Raw genomic sequence first — 21,202 nt, forward strand, 5'->3', positions numbered from 1 at the left:
AGAGAGAGAGAGAGAGAGAGATAGAGAGAAAGAGAGACCAATTGTATGAAGGAGAAAGGAAGACACACATCGGCTATAGCAGTTAATAAAAGAGTGGAAGAGACCATCAGCTGTAGACGTCTAAATATAGACCAGAGATATACCAATGAAAAGAAGAGAACATCAGCTACAAGAATCTAAATATAGATTGAAAGTTGAAAGACATACAAAAGAGATATGATAATGATGCCAGGTGTCAAAAGGGATGAATTTAAGAAAGTTAGCTGTTAGATGCAGAATTTAACTCCATCTAGTCTGGCTGTAATTTCAATTTCAAACCTGTAGAATTGTCTTCTTTCGACTAATAATTTTAAAAAATACAACAGACATATTCCAGGTTTCATTCATCTTCCCCACTTTACTCCACCTGAATCAATCATGATTGAAGAGATCTATGTTCAGAGATGACCTGTCCATGATTATTCTACTTTTTTTTTTTTTTTGCATGCTTCTAACACTGTCCAGTATGTGCTTCCATTTTTAAGATGGTAGAGTGTGACAGAGAAAAATGGCTGTTATTTCTAGCAGGTTCCGTAACTACACAGAGCATCCCTAGTTGGCTTGATATATACTGTAGTCAATCTTCGAAGAAAAATAATAACTTGAATTATTCGCATTTTGGAGGTGAGAAAAAAAAAATAGAAAGAGAATTATGCATTATAGAAATTAAATATATATTTTTAAAAAAATAATTCAGATGAAATAATTGATAAAATTCTGAACAACTTCTTGATTTGATTTAATCATATTAAAAGAAATGGTTCTATACCAAATATTTGAGTGATACTAAAGTTATTATCGACATCTCAGATTGGAATGAGGAAGGGAAGGAAGTCTTCAGGTGAAATGTATGTAGTAATATGTATTAATATCCATTGTGATAAAGCACATTCTTGTAATTCACGAACTGACAAAGTAAAAATAGAAATCAGATTTATTATGATAAACCAGGAGACAGAATTAAAGAGTTAGCAGGGAAGGAGATAGATAGATGTTTAGAGAGAGAGAGAGGAGAAGAGAGAGAAAAAGAATAGCAGAAATGAGGTAACAAGTCTATTAATAGTGGTAGGAGGAATTTGCCAAATCTTAATATTATTTGCCATTAGGAAAGAAATATAACTAAGTAAAGAGATGGCATAAATCCAAAATGTAGACAATGTGATTTCCATTTTAAGTGAATCAGAAGATGATATTCTATGATCATTGAGATTATTTAATTAGCACCTGGATGATTTTCTAAAAAATTAGATTTCATAAACCTGCTAATTTGCTCTAGGAATTTGAGAATTTTTGGATATGAAACAGTTTGGACAGTGATCATAAATGTGAAAAAAAATTTAGAAGTTTCTCTAAGCCGCTATAATTATCACAATAGCCAGGCTAAACATTCCAATAAGATCTATTTATTTATGTATTATCATCATTTTTATTATATAAGGCAGTGAGCTGGTAGAATTATTGGCAAGTCAAACAAAATGCTTAGTGGCATTTCTTCTGGTTCTTTATGTACTGAGGTCACATTCCGTCAAGGTCAATTTTGCCATCAAATCCTTACAGGTTTGGTAAAATGGTAATAGTAGAACACTGGGGTTAGTGTAATTGACTTATGCCGACAGTTCAAATTGCTGGCCTTGAGTCAATGAAATAAGTACTAAGGTGGTGAGGCAGCAGAATTGTTAGCACACCAGGCAAAATGGTGAGCAGCAGTTTGTCCATTTTTACATTCTGAGTTCAAATTCTGCTGAGGTTAGCTTTGCTTTTCGTCCTTAGGGTCAATAAAATAAGTACCAGTTGAGCACTGGGGTCAGTGTAATTAACAATTGACATATCCACACTTCTATAATTCCTGGCCGTGTACCAAAATTTGAAACCAATAGAATTATTACTGAGAGAGAGAGAGAGAGAGAGAACGAGAACGAGAGAGAGAAGAAATAGCAACTACAAAGAAACTGAGTAGTGAACATTATAATTAACAGAGTATGGTATTTTAATTGAAGCTTACAGGTATATCAAAAGGTTAATTAACAAGGCATGGAACTTCATTTATAATAATAGTTACATTCTAAGAAATAAAGCACTTCACACTTTCTTTTTATTACAAAATAAGTGGACAGCAGGGAATCTCAATATGAAATAGGGTTTATTTTTTGGCAGATATTTAACATCATTAGTGGAATAACCATGAAATTAATTTTCACAGTAAAAGCGTTAACAAATGCAGAATAAAAAGCTAAAAGAAACTTAGAGAGATTTGTACTATTGAACCACTAGTTACCAACCAAAACATTGTCAAACTACTCCTCCTGTATCTAACGGTTCTTGTAAAATATATGTAAAGTATCCTAAAGAGTTGCATTGCTTTAAGTCAGTTTTATATCAATTTTACTGATATAAGTGTGTGGTAAGAAGTTTACTTTCCAACTATATGGTTTTGGGTTGAGTCCCAATGCATGGCACCTTGGGCTAGTGTCTTCTACTACAGTCCCAGGCTAAACAAAGCCTTGTGAATGGATGTGATTGGTGGAAATTGAAAGAAGTCCATCATGTATATATTCTTTTATTTGTTTCAGTCATCTGACTGTGGCCATGCTGGAGTACTGTCTAGTACTTATTCTATCGGTCTCTTTTGCTGAACCACTAGTTATGGGGATGTAAACACACCAACATTGGTTGTCAAGCGATAGTGGGAGGACAAATACAGATACACAGACATATAAATATATATGAGAGATTTCTTTCATTTTCCGTCTACCAAATCTACTCACAAGGCTTTGGTTGGCCCAAGGCTATAGTAGAAGACACTTGCCCAAGGTTCCACACAGTCGGACTGACCCCAGAACCATGAGGTTGATAAGCAAGCTACTTACCACACAGCCACTCCTGTGCCTAGAGAGAGAGAGAGAGAGAGAGAGAGAAAGAGAGAGAGAGAGAGAGAGGCTTGGAGAAGCCATTATGAAAGACTGCTGAATATGGAGAATGAATGAGAGGAGGAGGAGAGCCTGCCAATTGTTGACCCAGTAGAGGGACCAGCTATCCGAATAGACAGCACCCTGATAGAGAAAGCAATTAAGGGTATGAAGCCAGGAAAAGCCCCTGGCCCACCAGGAACCACTGCTGAGATGCTTAAAACATCTGGTGGTATGGGCTATGGCCTAGTCAACCATATTGTAAACCAGGTAGTTCATGATGGAGCATACTCAATGACTGGCATAGTAGCACCATAGTCAACTGCTACAAGGGTAAAGGTGATGCTTTAGATAGAAATAACTACAGAGGTATCAAACTGCTGGATCAGGTGATGAAGGTCACAGAGAGGTTCATAGCCCAACTAATTAGAGAGAAAGAGTCTGCTTAGATGAGATGTTATTTGGTTTTGTGACAGGCAGAAACACCACTGATACTATATTCCTGGTATGGCAACTTCAGGAAAAATACCTACCCAAAGATAAACCCCTATACTTGGCTTTTGTGGACTCGGAGAAAACCTTTGACAGGGTTCCCCAATCCTTTATCTGGTGGGCGATGCAGAAACTGGGGATTGATGAATGGTTAATAAGGGCTGTACAGGCCCTATACAGAGATGCCGTTAGTAAGGTTAGGGTTGGCAATGAGTATAGTGAAGAATTCCGGGTAGCAGTAGGGGTCCACTAAGGATCAGCCCTCAGCCCCCTCTTGTTCATCATAGTCCTCCAGGTAATAACAGAGGAATTCAAGACAGGTTACCCCTGGGAGCTCCTCTATGCTGAGGACCTGGTTCTTATAGCAGAATCAGTACCAGAACTAGAAGAAATTTCAGGTGTGGAAGCAAGGTTTAGAATCGAAGGGTCTTAAAGTCAATGTTGCAAAGACCAAAGTTCTATTAAGTGGGAAGACGAACACATCACACACCCCTTCAGGTAGGTGGCCCTGCTCAATCTGTAGAAAAGGTGTAGATAGAAACTCCATAAGATGTACCCAGTGTAAACTATGGAGACATAAGAGGTGCAGCAACATCAAAGGAAGGTTAACCAGGAAGATAGCTTTCGTGTGCAGCAGAGGCACAGGGGCAATAAACACCACAGGTGCTCAGAAAACAGATTCCATCACATGCTAGGAGGAGAAACTAGAAGTAGTTGATAGCTTCCGCTACCTAGATGACCAAGTCTTTAGTAGGGGTGGATGCTCAGAGAGTGTTACCACTAGAATAAGAATAACCTGGGCAAAGTTCAGAAAGCTTCTACCCCTACTGGTGACAAAGGGCCTCTTGCATGGAGTGAAAGGTAAATTGTACGATGCATGTATGCAAACTGCCATGCTTCACAGCATTGAAACATGGGCTGTAACTGCTGAAGACATGCATAGGCTCGAAAGAAATGAAGCTAGCATGATCTGCTGGATGTGTAATGTCAGTGTGCACACACAACAGAGTGTAAGCACCCATGAGACAAATGTTGGACATAAGCATCGGATGTGACATTGGTATGGTCATGTACTACGGATAGATGAGGAGAGCTGTGTGAAGAAGTGCCACTCCCAAACTGTGGAAGGAATCTGGGGTAGAGGGAGACCCAGGAAGACATGGGATGAGGTGGTGAAGCATGATCTTCAAATGTTGGGCCTCAGAGAAGCAATGACAAAAGACCAAGACCTCTGGAGATATGCTGTGACCTACACCAGTGTTGCATAACCAGCCCACTCAAAAGAATCTTGGATCGTAGGGTGACATGCCGTGCTTCAGGTAACCTATTGAGTCAAGTATATCAAAATCAAATCACAATCAAATGGAAATTGTAGTTGTGATTCCCGTGCCAGTGGCACGTAAAAAGCACCATCCGAATGTGGTCAATACCAATGCCGCCTTGAGTGGCTTCCATGCCGGTGGCATGTAAAAAGCACCATCTGATCATGGTTGATACCAGCCCCCTCTGGCCCCTTGCCAGTAGCATGTAAGAAAGCACCCACTACACTTTCGGAGTGGTTGGCGTTAGGAAGTGCATTCAGCTGTAGAAACACTGCCAGATCAGACTGGAGCCTGGTGCAGCCTCCTGGCTTCCCAGACCCCAGTCGAACCGTCCAACCCATGTCAGCATGGAAAATGGACGTTAAACAATGATGATGATGATGATGATGATATATATATATATAGATAGATAGATAATGTATGTATGTATATGTGTGTCTGTCAACTACTTGACAACCAGTGTTGGTTTGTTTACATTCCCATAATTTAGTGATTGGTAAAAGTGACCAATAGAATAAGTGACAGGCTATAAAAATAAGTACTGTGGTTGATTTGTTTAATTAAAACCCTTCAAGGTGTTGCAGTCCAATGACTGAAACAAGTAAAAAAATATATATATAATAGGTGTAGGTGTGGCACCTTGGGTAAGTGTCTTCTACTCTCGGGTCGACCAAAGCCTTGTGAGTGGATTTGGTAGATGGAAACTGAAAGAAGCCTGTTGTATACATATATATATATATATATATCTGTTTGTGTTTCTGTGTTTGTCCCCCCATCATTGCTTGGCAACTGATGTTGGCGTGTTTATGTCCCCTTAACTTAGCAGTTCGGCAAAAAGAATAAGTTTTGGGGTCGATTTGTTCATCTAACGGCGGTGCTCCAGCATGACCGCAGTCAAATGACTAAAACAAATAAAAGAATAAAAGGAAAATACAACTAGCATAACTTAACAGCATTCTTTATATAACAACACCAACAACCTTTTAAGTCAGCTGTAGCTACTATCATTGCCAAATATCTAAAATTATAGGTTCTGTTTAACAAGTTTAAAAAAAAAAGTTCAAACAAAATATTTTAAAGAACTTATTAACACATGTTGCAAGTTCAAATTACTCAAGCAATGAGTCATTCAAATTCATTTTGAATATTATAAATTCCCTGCTGTGAAACGAATTCTAGGAACAAAACTCCTTCAGTTTCTGTAAACATGTCACTGGTATCTTCTGAAGAAATTCTAAGAAAGTGAAACTTATTTCACTACTTTTACTTCCTTTGCCAATCATGTGAGAGTAGCAGCTGCTGCATTAAAGCGGTTAAAGTGTCTAACTAGAATTCCATCTCAGTACTAGTAAAAGTGTTAGTTGCACCACCCATACAGGATTGAGTTTCTATGCTTTTTTTTTGTTTTTTGCAAACCATTAAAAAAGAAAAAATGAACCATTTTCTGGTCTTTAAAGATTGTAACCGCCCCAATCCAATATATTAGTATTTTCCAACAGTAACTGACACACACACACACACTCAGACACGCGCACACATTAATATTTAGCAGAAGCTGCAGAGTGACTCAAGGTTCAAGAGTTTCGTGTGTTAGCACTTATCAAAGTAGTTACAGGTTGAAGGGCTATATATTACAGGGTGTCCCAAGGTTTCAATTCTTAATAACTTCCTTAGCTTTACAAATAAATGCATGAAATTTTGATACAATATAAAGGACATAATGGAAATTAATATGAACAAGTCACTACATCACATATGAAAAATGATATCACTTAAATGGCAGCCATTTTCGGCTTCGCATGCCCATGCTGTTTCCAAAACTTGCACCATAACACTCTCAAGAGTTTCAGACCCCTGTTCTGATTTCTTTCCTGATGTTCTCCTTCAGCAGCACCTGTCGTTTGTTGATGTAAACTCTCTCTTTCAGGTATCCCCACAAGAAAAAATCCAGGCCAGTCAAGTCTGGGGAATGTGAAGACCAGTTGACATTGCCATAGCAGGAGACTATTCTCTCTCCAAAGAACTGCCACAACATTTGTATTATTTCTCTTGCAATATAGGCAGTTGTCTCATCATGTGTGAGACCTACTTTGAATGGCCGGGTACAAAAAGATCTCAATCATAGATACCTGAAAGAGAGGGTTTACGTCAACAAACCAGAGATCCTAATACAACTGGAGTACAACCACAGATTTACAATATAGAAAAAATGGTGATGAACTATAACCTCGGATCCTGCCACAAGAATACATGGAGTTCTTTACTGATCTAAACAATATTGTTAGTCTGGTGTATTAACAGAGAGCTTACAAAGTATTTTGCCTAGATTGATATGACGTATGAACATTCAGCAGGAAGACAAGAAAAAAAAATCCAGCTAGATAGACAATCAACAACATACTCTTACTGTTACTACCATTCACCAGTGTTTACAATTGATCCACATCACCTGGTGACTCCTCATGTGAGTCCTCAGGTCACCAAAAGTAGTATGGCTAGGAGAATAAGCATGGCTTATTAAACCAGCACATGATCTAGCTGAGGAATCACAATGTGGACAATGGTGGTTTGCAGGGAGACTGTTGTTCTGTTGATTTCTTTTCCTGTTTTCCCATAACTGCTCTTGAATGTTGTGCTTTTGGGTTTTGGAATTTTGAAGCTGGATAAAAGCATTCTCTTCTCCACTCTGCACAGTTTCTTGCAAGATTCTCTAAGTTTTCTTTCCAAATACTAATTATATATATATATATTTATATATATACACACACGTACATACATACATTCACACGCACATGTATGTATGTGTATATATATATATATATATATATATATATATATACACATACATACATACCTATATATATACACACACATACATATATCCATATATATGCATAAGCACACACAAACATACATGTAGATACATATACATGCACACATATACATACACATATACATATATACATACATACACACACACATTCACATTATACACACATCTATACTTTATATAAGAGAGAGAAAGTATCAGAGATTGTAGGAAAACAAAGATAGAAAACAAAATTATGAAAAAATATTTTTGGTGTATAACAATGAAGTAAATATTGTTATAGCTGACTTCAATTAACATTTTTCCTTGAAAAAAAAAAAAATAAAGTAACTCCCACAGCTCAATTGTATTTTTACCATGACTTATTGTAAAGTCAACAATGTATTAACAATTTTCATGACAATGGTTAGTCTTTTATATTAAAATAGTAATGTGGTTGGTAAAGCAGTTGTGGCTCATTTCTCAAATTGAATTTAAGTATTATAAAAAATATTTAGGAGATATTGTACTTTTACCAACATCAGAACAATACTGGGCTCATTGCTTGACAAAATCTCAAATGAGGTGCAAGCATGGCTGTGTGGATGAGAAGATTACTTCCCAACTTTGAGGTTTGGGGTTCAGTCCCACTGTGTGGCACCTTGGGCAAGTGTCTTCTTTAGCCCTGGACTGACCAAAACTTTGCGAGTGGATTTAGTAGGTGGAAACTGAAAGAAACCTGTTGTATAAATGTGTGTATGTTTTCCCTCTTCAACACTTGATAACTGGTACTGTCTTGTTGACATCCCTGTAAGCTAGCAAAAGAGACTGATAGAATAAGTACCAGGTTTTAAAAAAGTACAAAAAAACAAAAAAAACCCGAACTGGAGTCTATTTGTTCCTCTAAAATCACCAAGGTAGTGCCACAGCATGGCCACAACCCAATGACTGAAACAAGTAAAAGATAAATTGAAGCAACAAGGGAATCATATTAGTTGCTGAAAAAAAGGGAAACATTTAAACAGATAAAAAAATATTGGGGTATTTCATTGGGCAGATATCATAATAGTACCATTAAGTAGCCAAACAAGTAAGTGTTTATCCACACACCAGTCATGATGTGTGGATTGACTTGGATTTCCAGTTAGATAAATAAAAAGAACACAATGAAATAGTCTTAACAATGCCCCTTCTATATGAGTCATGAATTTGTCAGCTCTTGCCATGAACACCTTTGTATAAAGTTGAAAGAATGGACATGCAGGCTTATATCCATGGGATATATTGATTCAAGCCCTGCTTATATAAAACCAGTAATTCCCCAAACTTTCCTCTAGTAGCTTATTATTTATTCTCTTCTGAGAAGTTAGGGTGAAGCCACAAAGAAATAAATAAAAAAGACAAAATTTATTCATAATCAATTATTGAAAATACATATATATTTATTTATACACACATGGTACACATACACACATGCGTGTTGGAGACTATGTGTGTATGCATGAGTGTATGTGTGTGTGCATGTATCAGTAGAAAAAAAAAGTAACATAGAAATGACCTCATATTCTGTATGCTTTTGTGTGATAAACAATAAGCTGGCTGAACCTCAGAGGGAGGGTTTTTTTATCAACATTAGAGAAATAAGGAAGATCTAATTGGCCAATGCTAGAAGCCAATTTTTCTTCCCCACCATCATCGTTTAAACATCTATTTTTCATGCTCATGTGAGTGTATGTGCCTCCTGCTCTTGACATCACATGATAGTTGTAAAATAGTGTCAATGTCATTCAAGTGGTGTCATTCATTGCTAATCTTTCATGAAAATATGTTTGGTCTTCATGAAAATATTATCTGGCTTGGAAATAAGTGAGAGTTATCAACAGGACGGGCATCTGACCATTGAAAATTTGCCTCACTGCATTCTGTCTGACCCATGCAAGCATGGAAAAGTAAACATTAAAACAACGACAATGATCATAATGGTGACAATGATTTTCTCATTTGTCATATGGTTAATTTTTCTCCCATGTCATTTTTGAGAAAATACCTTTGTAGAATTTGCTATTTAACCCTTTCGTTGCTGTATTTATTTTGAGAGGTTCTGTGTTTCTTTCAATTACTTTAAATATAATAAAGAATTGAATAAAATAACTTAGTTATCATTCAGCTAGTGTTAGGAACATAAATTGTGACTAAGGTTTGATAGAAGATTTTAATTCCAAACTTATGAAACCAAGACATTTGTACTCAGAGCCAGAGCCGGTTTCAGCCGGGTTGGTAATGAAAGGGTTAAGCTACTGAAATTCAATTCCATCTAAAATTGTTGACTTTTATATCTTTAATGGAAGAAATAGTAGAGGATCAGATTAAATACTTTGTAGTATATACTTACATCTTTAACCCTTTAGCATTTAAACTGACCATATCTGGCCCAAATATTCTACTTGTTTTATATTCAAACCAGCTAGACCTGATCTCTCATTCCTACCATACTATGTCATTCCAAACATAAACAATCCCATCACATCATCAAAATCTTGAAGCTATGAGATAATGCATGATTAATTCAAAACAATGCGAATATATATGCATTACATTTGGCAGAGTAATCTGAATGCCAAAGGGTTTAACAAACAAAAGCGATAAAAACAGAAGCACCTAAATTTTTAGTGATTTGATATGTCAGCTAAATAAAAGACAAGTAGCAATGCACAAAACAATTCTAATCCCACCAAAGTCAAATTCACTGTTCATCATTCTGGCATTGATAAAATAAATATCAGCTATGTACTAGAGTTTATTTAATTGGGTATTGGTTTTTTTTCTAAAACTTGCAGCCTTGCTCCAAAATTACAAATTTTTATAATTATTTCTATTTACAAGGATGTGCAACTTTTCAGCAGCAAATTACTATGTTTTCCCATTTGATATTCTTCCCAAAACAGCACATATTTCTGGCTGAATCAATGTGTTCTGCCCAAGAATGCTTCCATGATGTCTGAACAACTGTTGCCCATGATGTCTAAACAACTGACTAGAGTTTATTATATATATATATATATATATATATATATATATATATATATATATATATGCACACACATAGGATATGTGGAATTTAGAAGTGTGTGCGTGTGTATTTTGTTGGGTCTTGGGAGAGTAATTATGCCAATAATAAATAACACAGGTTCGATTCTATTGACTAACAATAAAGAAGTGGAATTGAACTTGTGCATATATATATATATATATTCTCAAACTGCCAATATAATTGCATCCAATATTTAGAATGCTGAATACACTGCAACAGTGTAATAACAGTATAATCGAAAACAAATGACAATAACCATATGGAACATAACAACAATCTTTTAAGAACCAACAATCCAACATGCTAACTTGAACTGTAAACTTTGAACTACAACTTTGAACTGTTAACACACAAACTGTGGAACTAGCACGAACTACCTCACTCAGACTGCTATGTAGTGGTCCAGTCCATTCTCACCAGGGGACGTCATACATCTCTTCTTTTGAGATTTCGTGTTCCAAAGGAATAAAGAAATTTTTTTTTTTTTTTTTTTTCCAGTATCTCTTTTGCTTGGGCATTATCTCAAGGTGTTCGGTCTGCTTTCTTTTCTCATGCTAGTTCTACAGGACTGTATTACTTTTGGTACCAGTACATCGAATATTTCACAGAATACTTCCATGCAGAAACCTGTGAAATTTTTTAACTGCAAAAATAATTGCTAGGGCCTCCTTTTCAATTTCACTACATCTTTTCTCTGCAGTTTTTAGCGAGCACGAAACATGAACCACTGGTTTTGTACTTCCATCTTCATATTTATGAAGTAGAACTGCACCTAATCCATGCTTGGAAGCACCAGATGCTACAATGATGTCCATTTCTGGATCATAATGTGCTAACGACAGGTCTGAGATTAGAATTTTTTTTCTATTTCTTCAAAAGTGTTCTGCCATTTAGGGGGCTAATTCCACTTTACTCTTTTTTAAATAAGTCAATAAATAAGTCTTTCAATGAAGCTCTTAATTTGTGCATATTAGGAATGTAGTTTTGGTAGTAGTTTGCCAGCCCAAGAAATGCTTGTAAATTTGGAATATTTGTCAGTGCAGGCATATTCCTTGTTGCGTCTGCCCTCAACGGGTCAAGATGTCTACTACTGTTATCAATAATTTGCCCTAAGTACTTAACTTGGAGTAGAAAGAATTCCCATTTTTCTTCACTCAAAGTGAACCTGAAAACTTAAATTTTCTTAAACACAGCTTTTATGTGTTCCACACGCTGTTCATGAGAATTATTCTTGATCAAAATATCATCCAAGTATGGGATTGCAAATTCACAATCAGATAACATAGTATCCATGATTTGCTGGAATATTGCTGGTGCCACTTTTAATCCAAAAGGTAATCATGTGTTTCTGCATAATCCTCTACAGGTATTCTTTGTCAAATACTTTGAACATTTTTCATCTGCTTTTATCTGTAAATGGGCTTCAGACAGATCTAATTTAGGAAAGATTTTTCCACCATTTAACTTTGAAAAAATGTCCTCTGCATTTAGGAGTGGATGGTGGTATGTTTTTAAACAGTCATTCAATCCTGTAGAGAAATCGGCACGCAGCCTAATCTTAATTTTTTTTTTTTAATACATACCGTGGGTACCACCCACTTTGAGTAAACCACCTTTTTGAGGACTCCACTCTTTTTGAGTCTGTATAACACCTCATTTACAGTTTCAATTGCTGCAAACAGTACTTTTCTGTTTGCTTCAAATACAGGTACAGTGTTAAGACTTACTTGGAAATAGGCTTCCGTCTTTCTGTATAAACCTAAATCCTTTGATAACACTTGCAGGAATATTTTTTACAATATTTTCTTCAGTTCTTCCAAAGACTTGTTTTTAATGGGACAACCATTTATGTTATTGCAGTAAAGATTTATGGGGAGGTGCCATAAATCGACTAGTTCTAACCAATCTATGCCAAACAGATTAATTGTATTATCCACAACAAATAATTTTGCTTCACGTGTCTCTCCTCAAAATGTGAGATCAATACAGGTTTTGCCCATGAAATGTAATTTATCATTCGTTACACCACATGTTATTTTTACTGTTTTATGTAATCTCGGTTTACCAATTTTTTCCCCAGTATTCGCATTTATAATCAAGTATTACTACCTGTATCTAACTGTAATTTGGTATTCACATCATTTATTTTTACGTGCATGAATTTTCTTGTTTTTCCATTGCAATCATTCTCCACTGAAATCACCTTAGAACTTTTTGTGCTTGAGCCATGTTAGTCTTCTACAATGAGAACTCATGCCGCAGATTCTGACAACTATAGCACTTTTTGTTTTTAAACGGACAATCCTTTTTGTAGTGTAGGCCTCCACAACCACAACACGGATTGGGGCATGACACTTATTTTTGATTGTCCTTCCCAGGACACACATTTGAATTTTTGCAGTTTTTGTCTTGTATTTTTATCACATCATGTTTAAGATTTATCATAGACTGACAGTCTTCTGCGATGGTCTGTACAGATAAATCTTGGTTTGCTTGCTCCATTTTCGAGAGAACCCTTGTCTGAATTTCTCTATCTTCAGGTGTTACAAGTCCTTGCATGAACATATCCTTTGAACATATCCTAAGTGAGTTCCTGGAGTTTGAAATTTTCGCCTATACAGTTGATTACTCCGGCGTAGGCGATAACATCCCCCCAACTTCAATTCAACAGTTTCTTGGAAACCAATCTCACTTGACTTTTTGGGCAGAATAAAGTTACAGTAACGTTCATATTCGGCAGGAGTTACCTTGCATAGTAAAAAAAGCCTTACTTTCTGCTCCTCCGACCATGACTTGCACTCATTAAAATTTCCTCGTATTTTCTGTAATACATGGAAAATTTAATACCCTCCTCTGGATTATATGTAAATTCAGAAATTGCATTAGCCACGCCGTCTGGCGTAAATGCACTTACTGGATTTTCAGACTTTGTCGATTGTAACTCAATTAATTGTCGCTGTTGTAGAATTTGTTTTTGCAACTCCTGTAGTTGTACCTGTTGCTTCTCTTAAACCTGTATCACTGTGGCTAATAGGTTATTCATGACGCAGAAATTGTCAGATAACCATTGTGAGTTTCGAACGATCCTCGTCGCCAGATGTTATATCCTTATAGATAAACGAATACACTGCAACAGTGTAATAACGAAACAAATGGCAGTAACCACATGGAACGTAACAAGAATCTTTTAAGAACCAACAATCCAACATGCTAACTTGTATCCAATGTGTACTGTTAGAGGCAACTAAAATAGTTGGCATTGAACCATCAAAAAACACTGCTTGGAAAAGTCCTATCCAACTCAGAATGGCCTAAAAAAGAGGACATAAAACGATGATGATTATATAATCACTTTTAATCCAAGATTCCAAAGATGGTGCCAGCTGACCTAACTATAACAACAGATTCTCATATGTAAAATTAGTGCAGCATTAGCAGCAGTTTAGATATCTTGTATAGATGTAATGAATTAACTAAAATTCTGGGATTCATTAGAGCTTAATATATATTGTAATCTTAAACACTGGACTTTTGTATCCTTTGGTACCTTCAGAATATAAACAATTTTACATTCACTGAAATTAACCAGAAGCTTATTAGAATGATTTTAACACAGAGAAGGAAAATTAAACTGTATCTATATGATAATGAATATATTAATAATTGCTATAAAAAAATAATTTTCCTGACATGTGTTTTTAAACATAATTTTGATTCAAAAATCAATAAAATGGATTGGAAACTAATACCAGATGTTCTAGAAATAACACATTTATACAAGCAACCTAAACAACTATTCAATATGTATGTAATCGTGAAATATATAATAAAATCAAATCTATTTTTCCAATAGAAATATGTAATTGAAAAGAGGTGCAGGAAAGTGATACTGTAATACAATCTAGCTCATTATCCTTTTCACACCAAGCTACCAGTCAAAATAATAATAAACAGAAATAATGCATAGATGCATGTATGCACACATACACACACATCTGTGTATGTTAACAGTGACAAAGCATAAAAAAATGACTAATGAGAAAGACATCAATAATAAAAATCAATGACAGAAAGTGATCAAGTATATTTACTACTTCCCACTGCTACACACACTTTCAAACTAAAGTGAAAGTTTTAAGATAGTAACTATGGTTATTATACCATCATTAAAGGAAACCAAACTTTTCAGTAAAGTAATCTAAATATAAAAGAAATAAAATCTGAGAAATAAATATCTATTGCAAGTAATATTTTCAAAAGAACTCATTAATTTTTTTTTTCGCATTGCACAAAAGAATGCTAAGATGCGACATTGTTAATGAATGAGCTGACGGCATCAGGACTAAAAAAAACAATAAGGGTAACAGCTAGATGAAATTAATTAATCATAAAATATTTAATTTACAAATATAAATAATAACTCTGAAATGGAAAATGAAAAAGAAAACTAATAGGGCATGTTAGTGGTTAAGATATACGGTATGGTGGGTTTCATCGAGGATGGGGCGAGCTTGGTCAAACCAGATCGAGTCGCCCTTATGATCAAAGACATCTGATCTTTTTTGAATTTCAAGGACTATGTTGTCTAATTTATTCTTCTTTGAGACGGTGTGGTGTGATTTAAAATAGACGAGAATGTTATTTCTAAAGCAGCGGTTCCCAAACCTATGGATCACGAATACAGAATCTTTCACTTCGAAATATTGGATAAAATGTTAGGAAGTTCGTGAATTTTATACAATACGCCATAGGCCTACAAAATGGGAAAATGACTACCAAAAAAACTGAGGAATATTTGAAATAAAAGTATCAAATGTTGATTTATTAAGTTTATAGAAATTTTTTTCTATTTTAGTATTTAAAAAGCTAAGGTCGTGTAAGATTAGAGTCACAGAGTAGAAAAAAAGCTGTGACCCGCTGCTGTCAAATCACCGGTGTTAACTCAGCAACCGCATAGTGGTTCCCCATAATCACATTAGCATATGCTTTACAGACGAAGAACCGGTAGTCAGTAATCTGTGACCTGTGCTGTATACTGACTGTATCCATAGCCAACGCTTAACAGACAGCTGCACCCAGCTGTAAAAGAGTGGAATCGGGGTGGTTAGAGTTCACTGCGGCAGCCTGCAGCAAATATTGTACAACTGACTAATATTTTCTTCGCTAGCATGTCGAATTGAATGAAAGCCTCCTACGAGTATAGAAGGGCGATCAGAGTGGTTTAGCTTAAATATACTGCATAAAGATTAAATATTCATTGATACCCTACAACCAAATTGTTTAACCAACTCGCCACCATAGTCACCACTGTCATTACAGGCTTAACCAAATTAGTTGAGGACAAATTTACCTTTTCATTTATTTAATACAACTGACATCATATGCAAGACAGTTGGGTCTTCTTGCATAATAATAGTCCGATAGGTAGAAATAAATAAATGTCTACTTAGAATATATCTTGAAATTTGTGGGTTAAAATTTAGTGTCAAAAATGCAGGAAATGACTTAATTTAGACTGCAGAAGAAGCAACTTTTTTCTTTTTAATCTTAAAAGAAAAGTGAACTAGCCGGCAACTTCAGAGTGCAAAACAAACAATTTTTCGCCTAGTTTTATAGTGAAAACAGCTATAATACTTATAGCTTGAAACGAAATGATATATAAGCCGGGAGTAAAGAATTTGTCTGCTTGTAGATGCTTCTTTAGACAAGTTTGGTAATTATAATAGACTATTCTTCTTTAATAGAGTTATTAACCGACATTAAGCAAAAGTTTGTGGGGTGGAATATGAACAAAACTATTAAATAATATCGTACAACACACACACTTCTGTGTGTGTGAATAGTGCGTGCAAGTAGGTACGGTATCAGCAATTGATGGCTTGCAACGAAAAGAGCTTTTTTTAAAAAAAAAAAAAAAAAAAAAAAAAGCAATCAGAAAGTTTTTACCAGCTTCCATTTTTTGTCTGAATGCGCGCGCGCGTGTGTGTGCGTGTGCGTATATATATATATATATATATATATATATATAAATGAGCTATTTTAGTAAGGAAGTATGTAACCGGCAGGTAAACGTGTAGCAAGAGAAAAAAAACTTATTCGGGGTGAAGAAAGAGAAAAGAAGAAAGCGGTCAGACACAAGAAAGTGATAATGGAAACAAACAAGATAGTTTATTTATTTAGTATGGGGTGGGCTAAACGAACATTGGGACAAACAAATAATTGCTTCAAGGACAGAAATATCAGCACTAACAACAGCCAGGGCAGAAACCTCTATGCTGGTGTTCGATCTGCTAGAAATAGCAGTCAAATCTCCTTCAAACCATACCTTAAAATCCAAAATAAACAAAAATTAGATAAAGTAATTCTACATGGTCCTAACATGGTGACGTAAATATAGCTAAGCTACCTCTGATCACAGATCTACTCAAGTAGTGTTGACCCAGAGTTAAACAACAGGCAATAACTATCAATTACTGACGCTTCAAAGATTTATTGACAACAAACTGCAGTCAAAATGCAATTATATATTTGGTGGAAGAGGTAGTAGGGAATTTTCATTGAATGTCTAAAATGTATGTAAATGAAATTAGAGACAAGTATTACAATTGTGCGACACATGCATAACGAACAATTTATTAAATTTTCTTTTTTCATATTTTGTAGGAAAATACAGGATTCTAGTTACCCATTCCCGTATTACCTATCTCATAAATCTGAAATGTTGTGCCCATATAAGAAATCAATATAAAATCACTATAATGATGTTATTGTAGTATAAAATCATGTTCCTCACACTAATGTACGTCTTTGGCAAATATAGAAAATAATGTACATTATATTCACTTATATAATCACACAAATGCATGCAACCAAACGTACAACCAGCACGAACACACACACAACCATAGCGCAATGCAGTAGTTAGTAGAAAACAATATGTAGCATAAAGTTAAATATACCGTTAAGGTATATAATAATTAGTTGGCAGACAAAAAGGACCTATAAAGTGTACCACGATAGTGCATGTGTCTAATATTACTTTACACGAATATTGTCATGCACTTAGTGATGTGTGTGTGTGTGTCACAGCGCATACATTACACACACACACATTTATTTATTTATTTATTTATACACACACACTTATATACATACATACACATATATGCACATGCATATGCAAGCATATATATATATACATGCATGCATATGAATATATACATATGCATGTATATGTGTATGCATGTATATATTATACGCATATAAATATATGCATACATATATGCAAACATATGCATACACATATGTATAGACATATACACACATATGCAAACACATACATACACGCATGCACATAAGTATATATATATATTCATACATAGGTGTATATATACATAATCTTTACATTTTCATACATATGCATACACACGCACATATATAATATCATCTTATCATTTACATCTTTCTATGCTCACATGGATTAGGCAAGTCATCACAACTCGTGTCACTTCTTATTCAAGAGCTATTGTTCTCTTGGAAAGGTTTGGAGGACCACACACTTCATTCATATGCTTCATTTCTTTTTTTCTTTTGACTTCCTTTCCATAGCTGGATGCCCTTCCTGTCACCAACCACTCTACAGAATGTCTGGGTTTATTCTATTATGGCACCAGTACTAGAAGGATTGAAATGTCGACAAGACTAGAAGGATCTTACGACACCGATGTTTCATTTCCACTTTTACAGAGAATATTCAGTGGATTTTATCATGGTACCAACCTAAGTGGAGTCGCCTTGTACCTTGCAAGATTAAATTCTTCACTCTACGATGTATTTATTCGTTCAATATATATACACACACACACATACATACCTATGCACATTTATATACACACATATTCATAGACATATATGTGTGGCTTGACCATGTTCCTATAAACTGGTACTCCAAGACCATATATAGTCACACATAATATACATATATCGGTATGATAATGCAAACAGGCAAAATATTACTCAAAATATAAGTATATGTGTATTTTTATTAATGCTTAGCAGAAGTAACAGAGTGACTCAAGATCCGAGAGTTTCGTCCATTGGCGCTTATCAAACTTGATAAGTGCCAATGCACGAAACTCTTGGAACTTTAATCACCCTGTTACTTCTGCTAAATAATATATATAACAAAAGTATGTGTGTGTATATATATATATATATATATATATATATATAGACTCATACACATGCATATACAGAGTGAGAGAATTTGTCTACGTGCGTGCATATGCGTGGGTACCAGCAGCAATTAGGGGGTTGATCTTGCGATGGGCTTGTATCCTGTTCAGCAGAGATTCTTATATTTTGAATCGCTTAAACATTGGAAACTAGGGACATACTCCAGCCTAACAAGCCTTTAGACTCAAGACAGATGTTAACTTATATCTATTTGTCTATCAATGATAGATAGATAGATAGATAGATAGATCAATGATAGATAGATAGATAGGCAGGTAGATAGATATACACACACACACTATGTATATATGTGTATATACCTATTATATATATTAGTGAAATAGTGAAAGCGAATCATTGTCAAGTAGACGAAAAGGGGGAGGTTTTCTAATAAAATAAACAAGACTCCGGCATATTTTCAGCTTTCTTCTATGAATATTCAATATATTTAGATTATATTTTTTAGGCAGGTGACGCAAAACAATCATATTATTAATATCGTTTATTATCATTATTAATATAAACTCATACAAACCAAAATGTTTTCCATATACTTTCTTATAATAATAAATAAACAAAAAAGAGCAATAAATTCATGAAATGTACATGATATGAGGATTTTTCGAAACAATAATAGAGATACTCTTGCGACAAATAAATGCAAGGGAATAGTGAAAAATATGGGGTTACGATAGGGAAATTACTAGAAGAGCTGCAGTATCGGGGAACGTATTATTATTTTCGAAAATGGAACCTTATGTATGTTGATAGTTGAGCCTAGAAACACGATAATATGCATACCAACTACAATCCGAGCAGTGTATATATTCATATATATATACATACAATGTGTATGTGTGTATACAAATGAAAGCCGCAAAAGGGTTAAATTAAAAAGAAAGTAAGGTTTATCTTCACTTACCGCCCCATATTCCAAGTTGTAACTGCGATCTATCCAGATTTTCGACATAATCGCCGAGAAATTTGTTCATTAACTCAACAACAAACGATTCGAACACCATGGTTGCTGGCTGGTTTTCTTCACCTCCACACTTAACAGTCTACTCAGCCAAAGTGTCCGTCCCTCCTCTTAGGACTTCGCTATATATGTATATATATATTATATTATAAATTTATGTATGCGCTCCTGCTCACTAGTTCGCTTTCTCTTTCTCCCTCCCCCTCTCTCTATCTTCTCTCTCTCTCCTACTCTGCTAAAACGTGTGAGCTAGACATCATGTACTTACTTATATTACTACATGATGCGGCCGAACTCAAGCCAGCCAGCTAGACATCTGAAGAAGACAACTACGTGATATTACTAACAAAGGTTTAGACGATGACAGATAATATTAATTATACTACTACTACTAATTATAATGATAATGTTATCAGTTTGCCCAGCCAAAAGATATGATGGCGGAGAAGGTGCCGTTTACGCATCCAGTGACGATTATTAATATTTTTATTTCTTGTCCCTGGGCAAAACACTTCGTGACTTTGTGCTTGTTTATAAAAGATGTAATAAAACTATTATGATTTATATTTTATCTTTTAACATCTGCTAAATACTTGAATTTTAAAATGTTTTCCTTTTTTTTAGTGATTTTCTTTTTTTTTTTTTTAGAGATTTTCTTTTTTCTTTTTCTTTTTTTCTCACTGCAAATGCTCCGGCTTAGCAGCGGTTGAACATTATCAGTTTTTGCCAACTAGCGTCAATATCTTGGATCAAGTCAGCCCTCGTTTGTCTTGGAGAGGTGCACATGTATGTGCAAAGGCTGCCGAGCGAAAAATTCTAACATCCGACAGCATCAGTCTCTTTGATTGTTTACCTGTCATAAGTGTAAAAAAAAAAAAAAAAGGGAAGAACAAAGAAAAGAAAGCATCGCCAAGCCAACACCCGAAGCAACTACTCAGTTTGTTCTTTTATTTATTTATTTCACAACAGACAGTCATCCAATCTACCTTCCTTTGCAGCTATCAACCAGACATCACCTTTAAACCAACGTTACAAACGCTTACTAATCTCTCCACCACCACCACTACTGCTACTTCTTTAATTCTAACTTTAAACGTCACAACCCACTCATTGGTATTCTATATCACCCCAAAAGATAGTTACTTTGGCAACAGCTGTTGGCTTTTAGTATTTTTACAAGAAAAAAATTCTAATGTGAACGTGCACCAATTTTATGCAGCAGACATAACTAGATGCCACACCCCTATTTAATGACAAACCAAAACACTGGTGCAACTCGAACAACGAAGCAATACATTATACATATGTCTGATGTTTTTATGTTATTAT

The 21,202-nt window shown here is 35.1% G+C and overlaps 1 protein-coding gene across 1 annotated transcript in view; it reads right to left on the reverse strand.

Moving 5' to 3' along the window:
• Positions 1 to 20,408, reverse strand: part of LOC106874512 (intermembrane lipid transfer protein VPS13A) — a 264,016-nt gene extending 243,608 nt beyond the window's left edge. The window contains exon 1 of the mRNA XM_052974544.1: positions 19,817 to 20,408. Within this exon, the coding sequence (XP_052830504.1) occupies positions 19,817 to 19,916 (100 nt within the window). The 5' untranslated portion in view covers positions 19,917 to 20,408. The remainder of the gene's footprint in view (positions 1 to 19,816) is intronic.
• Positions 20,409 to 21,202: the final 794 nt, after the last annotated feature.

This window comes from Octopus bimaculoides, chromosome 18, assembly GCF_001194135.2.
Source record: "Octopus bimaculoides isolate UCB-OBI-ISO-001 chromosome 18, ASM119413v2, whole genome shotgun sequence".
NCBI lineage: Eukaryota > Metazoa > Mollusca > Cephalopoda > Octopoda > Octopodidae > Octopus > Octopus bimaculoides.